At 38.5% G+C, this 12,989-nt stretch overlaps 1 protein-coding gene and 1 pseudogene across 2 annotated transcripts; both read right to left on the reverse strand.

Annotated features, from left to right (window-relative positions):
• Nucleotides 1-1,547: 1,547 nt before the first annotated feature.
• LOC125199867 lies at nt 1,548-7,448 on the reverse strand (annotated as a pseudogene).
• Nucleotides 7,449-8,912: 1,464 nt separating this feature from the next.
• On the reverse strand, nt 8,913-11,643 carry LOC125199865 (serine/threonine-protein kinase WNK1-like). 2 transcript variants are annotated; one of them, XM_048097733.1, is made up of 7 exons: nt 11,322-11,643; nt 11,179-11,216; nt 10,867-11,094; nt 10,559-10,779; nt 10,336-10,493; nt 9,814-10,264; nt 8,913-9,642 (listed from the first exon to the last, which is right to left on the reverse strand). In XM_048097733.1, exons 1-7 carry the CDS (start codon nt 11,394-11,396, stop codon nt 9,269-9,271), a joined length of 1,545 nt encoding a protein of 514 aa, XP_047953690.1. In that variant the 5' UTR covers nt 11,397-11,643; the 3' UTR covers nt 8,913-9,268. The 2 variants fall into 2 exon arrangements, with proteins under 2 accessions (XP_047953690.1, XP_047953691.1); XM_048097734.1 differs by having other exon boundaries at nt 10,867-11,021; nt 11,322-11,390.
• Between the last annotated feature and the right edge of the window lie 1,346 nt (nt 11,644-12,989).

Here is a 12,989-nt window from a genome sequence, read left to right on the forward strand (position 1 = left end):
ATTCAGTCCCTATTATCATCTAATTATTCCGCGGCATGATAAAAATTGTTGCAAAACTCTCTGAAATCGAAGCTCATGCTCCAATCGTCATCTTCATATCTCATCTGAAACCGTCTATTATTCCGGAAGTGGTCCAACGGCACAACCACCGGACATGGTTCTCCGTTGCTGCAATATCCTTTGCCGATATCTAGCTCTCTGAGCTGTGTTCATCAGTTTCAGCGCAATCAGGAGTGTCCTCGACAATACCTACATCGCACAATCCGTTTTCATCCCGATCAGGAGTGTCCTCGACAATGCCTGGATCGACACATCTGTTTTTCATCTCGATCAGGTGTGTCCTCGACAATGCCTGGATCGACACAATCTGTTTTTCATCTCGATCAGGAGTGTCCTCGATGACACCTGGATGGACTTTGCATCTCCGGTGGGTTTATTACTTTCAGCATGATCAGGAGCGTCCTGGACGGGACCTGGGACACCATCAGTTTTTGCATCTCCGTCAGGCTATCACTTTCAGCACGATCAGGGTGTCTGGACAACACCATCAGCTTTTGCATCTGTCTCAGGTTTATCACTTTCATCGCGATCATGAGCATCCTGGGCCACAGGTGGATCAACACCATTGGTTTTTGCATCACTTTCAACCCGGTCAGGGGTGTCCTGACGACATCTGGACTGACACCATCATTCTTCGCATCTCTATCAGGTTGTGCATCATCAGAGGTGTCCTCAACGACACCATCAGCTTTTGCATCTGTGTCCAGTTCATCACTTTCATTGCTATCAGGAGCATCCAGGGTGGCACCTGGATTGACACCATCGGTGTTTGCATCACTTTCAGCGCGGTCAGGGGTGTCCTGAATGACATCTGGACTGACACCATCATTTCTTGCATCTCTATCGGGTTTATCACTTTCAGCGTGATCAGGGTGTCCTGGACGACACCTGGATCTACACCATCAGTTTTTGCATCAAACGCTTCAACATCCAAATGGGCAATCGATGGCACAACACTTTCTTCGTCATCACCATTTGAAGCTCCATTGTTAACCTCCACAGAAATATCAGAAACAGAGGCAGGCAAGGATCCGGCACAACCATTACTTGCAGTTTTCGACAGGGTGGCATCTTCAGAAGCCTTCTCCGAGCAAGTTGGAGTTGTAGAATCTTCAATTTTGCATGCATCTTCTTCTACAGCCTCCACCGGTGGTGGGAAAGAATCACCATCTGAAGGAGGTTCTAATGATCTGTGCCCCTCGTCGGAGTGGTTACCATCTCCAGCAGGGATGGAAGAACACTTCAAATTATCAGAGGACTCTTTCTGCTTTTTTTCACTAACAGAGTCCGAAGGAATAGATGGTATGGGAGACTCGGAATCCAGAGCATCAACTTCATCACAGCTCTTGGACGTCGGGCACCCCAGAGTCACTGCTCACCCGTGTATTCTGATCCTCGGACAAACTAGCCTCAGATTTCTCAACCAAAGAAAGCAATGGAGGCTGGTTCATAGTTGGTTCAGATACCATGCGCCTACTTACATGAAAAATATAGTTAAAACACAGCTCGGACAACATAGAAGAAAAAAGTGTATCGGAGTTAATAAAACAAAATCATTCAATTATTGCTAGCTGCAGATAGAAGGGAAGGATAAGCCTAAGAAAATATAGAAAACTGTTACCATCGAATTTTTCTTTCTTAGCCAACTGTTTCTGCAGCATATCCGTTCCTGGAAATACCAACATATTCATGGACTTGATTTCTTTCTTAAGGGCACCCTCAAGTTCGTGGAAACCAAATACATCAGTCCATGTGTTCATGCGCTCCGAAATGGCAGGAATAATCAATTGCTTGACATTGAGAGAACCAAGTTCCTAGAATGACAAGAATTGATGCAAGTATTTCAGCAACAATTACAGAATCCCTGAAAGCAAAAATATAGGAGGTGCGAATAGCTCGTGCCCAATGAAATTGAAGTTTCTTCAAGTGATTTTTGGCAGCATTCATTCACATTAACACCGGAGAGAAGCATTATTTGATGGTATGAGCATAACAGACTTCAAAAGTGAGTATGATTCTTACAGTTTCAATTGAAGACAAAAGTCGCCGGCACATTCCTTGACGCCTATAGATCTCGCGAGTCCCAATAAATGGCATCTCAGCAAGACGATCTCCATGGAGCCTAACAGGGACATGAAAAATTCAATTTATGGGCCAATATAGATCTCAGTAGCAATGAATTGTTTTGCATATAAACCTAAAGTTGAAAATAAGATTTTGATTACATAATAAAAGCCCTATAATAGATGGTGGTGGGCAATGTTGTCTGAATGCTTGTTTAGAGAGGAGAAAACCAAGCCATTCACTTTAACCCAAACACATTACTTGCTCAACTACATGCTATGCTCTGGAAATCGATTGGTCGTACAATTCGCATTATCAGGAGGATCAAAGAAAGCTGTCCACAAACATATTTTGCGTCTTCAAGGAGACAATATTATTTATATAAACACGGACCCACGGTCCATATCAGAAGTGCTGTTTCAATACCTGATTGACGCTGAGCTAATATTTCATCACGCTTCCATTATTGCTGTATAAAAGCCACGATAATTCAGCCGATTGAAATTTGATCTGCAGGATAAGAGTCATATAATCATCAATATGCTGTTCACCAGGGTAAAGAATTGGATGTATTGAATTTTTTTGAGGTGGAGGTGGGGAGAGGAAATGAGAAAAAATGTGAAAGAATAGGGATGACAGGAAAGCGAATGAACTATTTGGAGATGGGGATGAAAGAACTAGACTTTTATAAAATAAAGTAGTGATTTTAAAGCACAACTGTAAATGCTTAAGTTAAACATATAAAGATCATAGTAATTGCATGTTGTTTTGCTTGCTCAGTTTAAGCTCTAATTTGATACAAAAATAAACAAAAGTTGGCTGAACTATGAAAGAAATACAATCCTAAATCTACTAAGTTACCAAAAAACACTTAATCAGACGACAGTCACAACACTATCCACATGTAGCAGTTGACTAATAAATTTATGTGCTCCCCTATGGTTGCAATCTGTGCAAGGTTATAAATACCCAAACAAACTTTTGCAAGCACTAGTTAGAACCAATAAGATCCAGGTGTGACAGTACGAGATGATGAAGAAAATTGTTGTGTATATCGGAATTAGCACAGTTGCAAATTTCTTACCCGCAATTATAGACCACATTATGGATTATATTTATCCCACTTCTCCTGTCAATGATAGGCAAAAAGCACTCATCCATAACAGATAATGCAACAGCTAACTTAGAGTTGCACTCAACCCTTGAAGGAAATCCACGCTGCGATGCATCTGAGACATCTGATCGTTGAATAATGGACCATGATATTCCAGCTTCCAATTCATGCTTGGTTCCAAGAATTTTCTGTAAGTGATCATATATCTACAAAACCAAAAGGGAAAGACATGAGGAAGCTTATAATTTACTCCTATTCCACAAGGATAACAAAGAACATACGAGGAACTGATCTTTACTGCATGACATTATATATGAAACATTCAAACATCAAAACAATATATTGAATACAGTGTAGTATACTGCCTGCAAAATTTCATGAAAATATGAAATAATCATGGTAAAAGAATCTCATGTGCTGTTCAATGAATATCAGTTTTCCTTTCAACTTGTGTAGTTACATAACTAAGAAAGAAGATAGAAAGTTGTTGCTGATTTCAGCAGATCCGTTTTCCCAAACACGCCCACTTAGTAGAACAAGGATAGAATATACAATGAAGCTTAATAGATAAAGTTGATGTTATCGGAATCTGATTAAAATTTCTACCAATACACATAGTCAAGGTTAAATGAATAGTTTTATTAAAGCAAGTGAACTGCAGTTTGGTATTCTATTCACCATATATCTAATAAATAATAACAATGATAAATGAATGACATCGTTAAATCAAATCAAAGTACAGTATCTTCATTTTTCAGGCTAATGATGAGACTGCATCTTCCAGATGTAAACTATTAGTACTAAGTGTTAGATTTTGTTTCAACCTTGGCATTTCAAACCCTTATGCAGAAACAGTAATATAAGACACCGCCGTGCATGATTCTAACTATTGATTCTGAAAAGAAACATTTATTAAATACCTCTTGGCACTTCAGCCCACAAAAAGATGTAATGCAAGAATTTGGTTGGGGGTGTGCCCTCACTGCATGAGTTGTGATCTGCACAAAGTAATATATAAAGGAAACTTAAGCACAGATTATTGGCTAAACGCAAAAGGATTGTAAGGCAGGGGGGGGTGCTTGAATGAGAGCTGCAGCCTAAGAGAAACACAATTACATTTTTTTTCACAGAAGTTGCATCTATTAAGTTCACCATCACTGATATCAATTTCTTCAGCTGTATTTTCATTGGCTAGCTCCGCAATACTTGCATATACAGTTTGGACAGTGCCAATCACCTGAAGGAAGCATCTGAAATTAAAAGGGTAATAAGAACCTGAACTTAAAGAAAAACAAAAAATCAAGACTTAATGATGTAAACAAGGATTAGGAAATAATGATACTTTACAGGAGACTGCAAACCATCCAATTTGATAGAGAAGCACGAGAGGATGAGAAAATAATTCGAATAAAAGAAATAAAAATAGAAATCCTCAGTGAGGCAGACATAAAACCTGTTCACAGACACAAATTGCAAGCATGCCCCCCAATCATCGAGAAACTATATATATAAAGACTGCTAAAGACTCCTACTCCTGAACGGACTCATTCGTAAAGTGCTACTAACATACTACTCCTCAAAATAAAGAATAAACAACTAAAGATAATAATCTCAGGCAGCTAATGATAACCCGCAAACCGCCCGACTCCCACGCTTGTAGACCACCCATGGAGGGTGCTCGATAACACAATTATACAAGTATATTACATATCAGAAAGCACAAGCAAAAATGATTTCACAAATAAAAGGAAAATGAAATAACTAACATGTTCAAGTTCCAAGAGAATGTTATACTCATAAACTAGAGTACTATGAGCCCAAAACAAATCTAATGAGTACCTGTATTCCTAAACAGATTTGATGAAAAGTTGATGGGCAACCATCACAACAGATCAAGTCCCCTCCATCACCACAAATACCACATGTATCATCATCTGGATCATCTCCATCCACATCAACAGTGAAGAAATCCCGATGCAAGGACTCCTCTTGACTGTTCCACGCATCAATTTGGCACTGCAAAGGGAGGATCCAGACTCCAAAATATATTCTGGAACGGCTGACGCAGCTTGCTGCCAGCATGCAGCTCAAATTTGGAGACAGTAAGGATTTTACTGCAGCAGCCACAGTGGATTCCCTCTCTTGTGATCCAACCTTCTAACATAACCTTTGTCCTTCTGCGGTTCATATACTGCACCTTTTCACTTAACTTTGCTGTCCCAGAGTCAATTAGCCAAGCCAAAACTGTCCTTTTTCCCCCATATGGAACGTATCCATCATACTCTGAGTTATCACCCCGGTCAGAACCACGGACCAGAAGGGTGCATCTCCCAATTACTTTACTTGTTCTTCCCTGTACAGGATTAGACTTGGAAGAAGCGGAAGGCCTTCCAAATTTAACTTTACTTGGCTTCCTATCGAGTGAATCATCACTTAAATCATCGTCACTATCTTGATCCACTTTACCTGACTTTCCCCGCAACTTCTGATTCTGTTTCATATAAGAACTTAACCGCTCCTCACTCTTATTATCATCGTCTGAGCTGTCTCCATCCTCTTTTACAGCAGATTTCTTAGCACTCTTAGTCATGCTATCTTTCTTTCTCTTTCTTCTCAATTCTTCAGCAATTTTCTTTTTGGTTTGTCTCGTAAGTTTATTTATCAGATCTTCAGATAGAGGAGCCAATGAGGGGGAACCGACCTTTGCTTTTACTTTATCACCGTCTTCACCCAAGTGCTTCTTAAACGCATCATAAGCCTTGATAATCGACCAGTAGGCCGTTCCACCAGGGTTGATGTACACAGCATCTAAGTAATCTCTGTTTCGTCTCGGTCTATAATCTATACTCCATCCTGCATCGATCAACATCCCTCTTATCTTCTCACGCAACATTTGCTTTTCAGTATTTCCACTACGCTTTGTGCCGCTTTCTTTACCTTCCTTGCCTTTAACAGGAGGAGAAATTTCAGTGCTAGGAGACCTTTCTGCCTCCTTCTTCACTGCTTTCTTTGAGCTACAAGCTTGAGGTCTGGGCGTTGCCAACACTTCATCAGTCTCATCAACACCTGAATCTCTAGCCTTCCTCTTTTTGTTTGGAGTAGGATTCACCTTTTCCAACTTTATCTCCTCTTTCCCCTTCCCACCACTTCTTTCCTTGCCAACAATCAAGCCTCGACTTTTTGATGTCTTTGAATCCGAATAAACAGGTAAATCTGCCACCAAAGGTTCAAGATTCTTATTCTGAGAAGGAACATCCAACCTTTTCTTCTTATTAACCATAACCTTCAACACCCCGTTCTTCCCCTGCAGTCTGATCGACTCACCAGCCGTCTCCTGATATTTCGTCTTCAACAAAGAAATCGGCATGTGTGCTTCATCATCAGACGAACCAAATCCTTTACTCCTCACGCCACTGCCCCCTGCATTCTTACTCCTCCCACTACTAGAGCCATTGAAATACGAACCATGTTTCCGCTCCTTCACATCACCGCCATCATTCCTCCCAACCCTCTTGAATCTATCCTGCGTATACTCATTCCTCATCTTCTTCCCATCAAATTCAAACTCATCATACTCATCGAACTCAAACAAATCCAACCTACTCCCCTTCTTCTCAGCACTAACCTCCTCATTCCTCTTACACCCCGCTGAGCCCTTCAACCTCTTCTCACTCATTTTTCTTCTCATAAGCTCCAAAGACTCGTCATCATCACTACTAGAGCTCGAACTCGAATCCGATCCACTAGCAACCAATCTACCCCTCTTTTTCCCCTTACTACTGCTGTCACCAAAACCCCCCAATCCTCCCCTAGAGCTCTTATTAGCGCTCGCCTTTTTAATAATCAAACATCCAGACGAGCTCTTCTTCTTCAACACTCCTGATCCTACTCCCCCTTCCATTACATGCATCAACTACATAAGATGCATAACAAGCCCCTTCAATTCCAACCAAATTGCGCTGAACTGGACAATAATTCACCTAAATTTCTCAAGAAACAAATTCAATTGAACAGGTTTCTCAATTATGCTGCGGAGCTTCGACAGATCTGAAGCGAAAGTAAGAACGCAGCATGCTCAAGAATAACTGCTAATTAAGCAATATGTAATTTATCTTTACCTCGCCGGAAATCCGGAGTCCGACGGCGGCGATATTAATTCTGACTACGTTGTGTAAAATTTCTGGTAAAAGCAATACAAAAGCGAAAGGAAATTATAAATTGGGAAACATAAACGGAGATAGACAATATGCAATTGGCTTTATATAATTTGAAATGAAAATAAATGCTCTGTACATAATGCTCTTTTAAATTATAAATTTTCTTTAACTTTGGTCATTTTTTATTATCTCATAATAGTCAAAATCGAAAATGATCTTACACAAAACTACATCTTTTCAAAAATTGATGTAGTTTTATAATTTTATATTGACACTCAAAATAAAATGCCATCTTTTTATTTATGTTTTATTTTTTTATTTTGTAATTGTTAAGGATATCCACTTGATTAAGGATGGACGAGTCTCGTGTCACTCGACCACACCCCTTCCTTAAGTTATAATGGTTATTTATTGATACAATCATGTTTGATTTTGTCATATTGTTCTTTTATTTTGATTGTTATGAGGTAACACAAGTAACTACAAAGTTACTCCTATAATTTTATATTTCAGCATTAAAAGTTATGAGACTAATCTTATATTTCAGTTTCGAAAGTCATGAGATTGATTCGAAGTCAATGAAAATTTGTAATTTAAATGACGAACTAATATACTAATTCATTTTAATTATTTAATATTAATCAATCAGTTTTAATTATAAGTTACCTTAAACATTCAACTATGTATACAAATTATATTATATACTATCACTACATATTTTTATCACTACTCATATAGTTTGGCTACTACTAGTATTTACTCTCTATATATTGGAGTTGAGAGAGATGATCTTATTCCCGTTTAATCAACATCTCTTAGATACAAGTATGAGGTCTTAGGAGATGGGCGTCTGGCAGACAGTGAGTTACAAATTTACAGCCCTTCCCCTTAGCAGGCCACTGTATATCCTAATTAAACACATCTCACAATACTATCGATCCAGGATATGGGGCTCTTGGGGTTGGGTTAACCTTTTGCAAGATAGAGAGAGATGGTCTTTTTTATTATAGAAATAATTTTTACACGAATATAAATTGTTGTAGTTTCTATATTTTTTTTTTTTAGTTGTACAGTTTCAGTGAGTTGAGTGGACTGAAATAGTGATTTTTTTTTGTCAATATTAGCTAAAAGGAAACCATGACTTTTGACTCACTTGTTTGTTTACTAAATAGGAAAGAATCCTTGAACTCCTGTAAAAAATTAATTTCCTTGGTCATATTAAAATTGTTTTGTTTTTTCCTGAAAAAGGAACTAGACATTATTTTGCTACCTACTTATGTTATTGTAATCTATAAGAATTTTAAAAATGTTTGCATGAATAAAAATCATGTACGCAATTGCCCGTGTAGTAAGAACTAGTAGTAATTATTTAATTTGTTTTTTTATAATATTAGCTGCTGCAGATAGTGTTTATTTTTGTGTGGTAAATATATCTCCATTTTCTCTATATAGTAATTCCACCTATAGTAATTAATTTCAAATACAACCCAAGGCCCAAGCACCATTAAAATTGCAAATACATCCAAAAACAATACATCAAATTTCATATCAAGAAAATGAAGATAAATATATCAAAACCAAATCTGAAGCATGAACTTTTTTTGTTATACTACATCAGTTAGTAAAATGTACATGTACTCATCTTCTTCAACTCACCTTCACAACCTACACAGCTGCACTAAAACTATCATAACTCACTGTATACGACGAGCTTTACATACCCGTTGCCTCGACTGAGGGAGCAACGGGCTAGGACATGCGCTGCAACAGACTACAAGGCTTCTTACGCAGGCCCATAACCACCCTCCCCTTGTTCCGGCCTTGGTGGAGACCAATGACAAGCCGCGATCTTTCTTGCATTGTTTGTTCACATTTAATCTCCGAAGTCGTTGTGCTCATCAGAGCTTACTTCTAGGCTGTGCTGCTGCTGCTCGTTCCCTTCAAACGGGTACGTGATCTCCTCAAAATGGCCGTGCACAGCCCCACATCCGTGTTTTGGGCCGTGCAAGGAGTAACCCTCAGCATCAGAGGTGGTGCAGATGTGACAGCAGTTTATGGCCTTGTTGTCCTCAAAGCCAACCCCACTCCTCCACTCGGGCACCAACGAGGCGATCTCACCATCTATCATCTTTGCAATCTCAGTCACGTCCTGGTCCGTGATGTCCAGCTCCGCCACCATCTCAGTCGCCACACACAGGGCTGTGTCCGTCTCAGTGTCAAACGGGAAGTAGATGTTGCGAACGGGCCCTGCAATGCAGCATCCATTTTCACCATCAACACATCATCACAACACGAACTACTACTACTACTACTACTACTTTTGTCCAAAGAACAAGAATCCCGCGGTTATTCATCTTAATATCGTGTCATAACTAAAACATTCTTCAATGTTAACTATACTTTTTAACTATTTTATACCTTCTTTGTCTGCGATCCTCAGTCGGAGAAAGATGCTGTCGTCCTCTGTCCTCCTCCCTTTGATCACCACGTCTACGTTGTTTCCCACATGGCCGTCTTCCAGGCTGGTGAACAGATCAATCTCGTTGCCCTCATACTCCACCGAGTTGCAGTCTAGGTCATTCTCTGGTTCATAGCCAAGAAAGTTGTTGTATCCATTGACTAGAGAGCTGTTGGTGCTGTGATGAGCACTCAACAGATGCTGCTGGCTCAAAATCAGGCCTAATTCATCGTACTCCCTCTGGTAACCTATCGGAGGCATCAGATCATAAACATAGTCCTCTATCTGGAGGAAGGGATCGTTGAGAAGCTCCCACGCAGACAACCTGTCAAAGACCGTTGCTAGGCATTTCTCAACAAATCTACGAACCTCAGCATCCTTTACCATGTACAGAGCATCGGGTTTCTTCCCCTGAAAAAGCACTTCATCACACGATGCAGAAAACAGCATTCCAAACACGACAACGGGTTTTGAGTCCTTACAGAGACCACTTTCTTATAAATTTGAGCCGGGTTAGTACACTCGCTATATGGATACTCGAATGTCACCATTTCCAGAATGCACATTCCAAACGAGTAAATGTCAACTAGTTCGTTGTATTCCTCCTCATAAACCTCAGGAGCCATGAACTCCGGTGTCCCTATTGTAATTCAAGAAATCAAGCACCACCAACAAAGATTTTCAAGAATCTTGCAAAATATTTACCTACACAACGGGCAGCATGCGGTTTCCTGAGGATAGCAGCAAGGCCAAGGTCGCCAATCTTGACCTCGCCTTGGTTCCCGTTGATGAAGATGTTGTCGCATTTGAGGTCTCTGTGGATCACAGGCGGATCGTGGCTATGGAGATAGAGAAGGCCTTGCAAAATCTGCCTGCACCAATGCTTTATAGCTCGAATATTCACCCTCTTATGTTTCAACCTATACCTATTTATTCCAAACCAACAAGAAACATTAACTAAACAACTCAATCAACAGAGATCAAAGGCAGCAACCTAAGACAAGACCACTCACTGTCTAAGGGTGCCAGAAGTGAACATTTCAGTCACAAAATTGATGTTTCTGTTAGCCGTATCGACCCATGAAGTGCATAGCTTCATGATGTTCTTGTGTTTTAGAGTCTTGAGAAGGTGTATTTCACAATACAGCCTCTCAAGATCTTCAGAGCTCTGCAGAAAATCATATAGCTTAACTTGGTTCCAAGCTACTTCTATCCCTTCATACTCATCAAAAGCTCTATAGCTGCAACAAATGATGTAAATCTAATAATGTAAATATGATTTCCTAATTTCTGCAGAAAAGTGCTAATGAGTTTATACTACATACACAGTCTTTGAAGCCCCTTTCCCAAGAATCTCATCATACTGCAATCATAAACAAAATCCCAATTCAAATTCAAGTTTTATGTAAAGACATCACATCTAAAAAATCAGCAAGAAATAATGACTATCAAGGGTTTGAAAGCATACCCTTCCATATCTCCCAGTGGGATCAACTTCTACAAACTCAGAATCTTCTGAATCAAGATCAACAGCACCATTCATTCCTCACACTTATCGAGAGAGAGAGAGAGAGATACCACAAATGGCTACTAAAAATCAATGATTATTAAGAAAGATAAGACCTTTATAAAGAATCCCCTTTTCCAACTCCAACAAACAACTCTATCCCTCCACTCAAAATCCTCACAAAAAGACACCTATTTTCTCTCTTTCCCTTTCCTAGCTTTCCTCCTATCAAGCCACACACGCACAACACGCACTGGATGACCCACAGCTTCACCTTTTTCTTGCCAATGTGTATATATATAGTTTGAAGACAGAATGGAGTGAAACAGCTTACTAGAAGGGGACCAAAAACGTACATTGGAACAGTGTATTTAAATTAATCTAATTGGTTATGAGGCATCTGGCACTGACACAATAAATTATTGCAAAGACTATTTTTTTTCCTGATTTTGTGTGTATTTTAAGGAAATGAATATCGCATCTCAATTTGTAAAATCATGGCTTTTGTAACTGAGCTTATCAGCATGTCCCTTTGTCTCTCTATCTATAGATTGTGTTTGTGCAGAATGGAATTATTTTCCATTTATTTTGTGCTTCATTAATTATATCATGCATTGGTTAATTTGAAAGTTTATAACTATAAATTTGTAACTTATTGGATGTGCTTGATAATGATTAAGCATTGGGGAGGCTGATTTACTAGTGGAAATTATAGTAATAAAACAAAAATTCAGTTTCTAAAAAAAAATGTAAGAATACTTATATACAGCTATGAGCCTCAATCCGTTTTTAATTTTTGAATGATTGTAATATCATATCAATCGATGATTCCCTAAATAAAATAGTTAGATTAATCATGTTTTGTTGTTTGACATTTTTAATTGTATTTATTCAATGAATTAATCGATTAAACTCCTAAGATTGAAACAAAAAAAAACAATATCGACTTATTCATTATTTTTCAAAAAATTTAAACAAAAAAAAAAACAATATCTACGTGACAATGTGGAATGTGCCTTCATCAAGTCAACTCGTGACATGAGCAAAATCAATTAATATAGTACTAGTGTACTACTAATTTTTTTAAATATAAATATTTGAATGCATAGTTGTAAACTTTTTAATATTGGGATCCCACCACTGCAGAAATTTTTAGCAAATCAAGTTGAAACTGAAAGGTGGGCTTTTGGATTTTTATGTTTTTGTTTATTATAATTAAATCTCCCAACCATGCTACCAGCTACTTTATCCTTCCGAATCAAACACTCGGATTTTCCAAGCTAACTAAGGAAAATATAAACTTTGGTAGATTGACGTGAAATGTGCCATCATCAGTCAATTTACATTATTTCTTTCGCCTTGAGAAATCCTACCTAATTATCTTAATTAACGTTATCTTGGTGGTGGAGTAGTATTTTTATTGGAATCAAGTTCGGTCAAAGGATTTTGACCGTATCGTTAATATGAATGAACATTTAATTATAAAATTAAATGATATATAATTGGTTAGGAGTAGAGGATCGTGTTATATTAATTTTCTCTAAATCGATCCGATCAGTGAGAACTAAGGGATTAAAGTTAGTTAAAAAAAGGAACTACAAAGAAGCTATGAAAAATACCAATTGATTA

The sequence above is a fragment of the Salvia hispanica genome, unplaced genomic scaffold (genome assembly GCF_023119035.1).
Source record: "Salvia hispanica cultivar TCC Black 2014 unplaced genomic scaffold, UniMelb_Shisp_WGS_1.0 HiC_scaffold_704, whole genome shotgun sequence".
Taxonomy (NCBI): domain Eukaryota; kingdom Viridiplantae; phylum Streptophyta; class Magnoliopsida; order Lamiales; family Lamiaceae; genus Salvia; species Salvia hispanica.

Excerpts from the sequence above, each read along its gene's own strand:
- LOC125199865 (XM_048097733.1), bottom strand. The coding sequence starts at position 11,396 with ATGAATGGTGCTGTTGATCTTGATTCAGAAGATTCTGAGTTTGTAGAA. Across the intron at positions 11,095-11,178 it reads AAAGGGGCTTCAAAGACTGT|CTATAGAGCTTTTGATGAGT; the intron begins GTATGTAGTATA and ends CATTTGTTGCAG. Across the intron at positions 10,494-10,558 it reads GCATGCTGCCCGTTGTGTAG|GGACACCGGAGTTCATGGCT; the intron begins GTAAATATTTTG and ends GAATTACAATAG.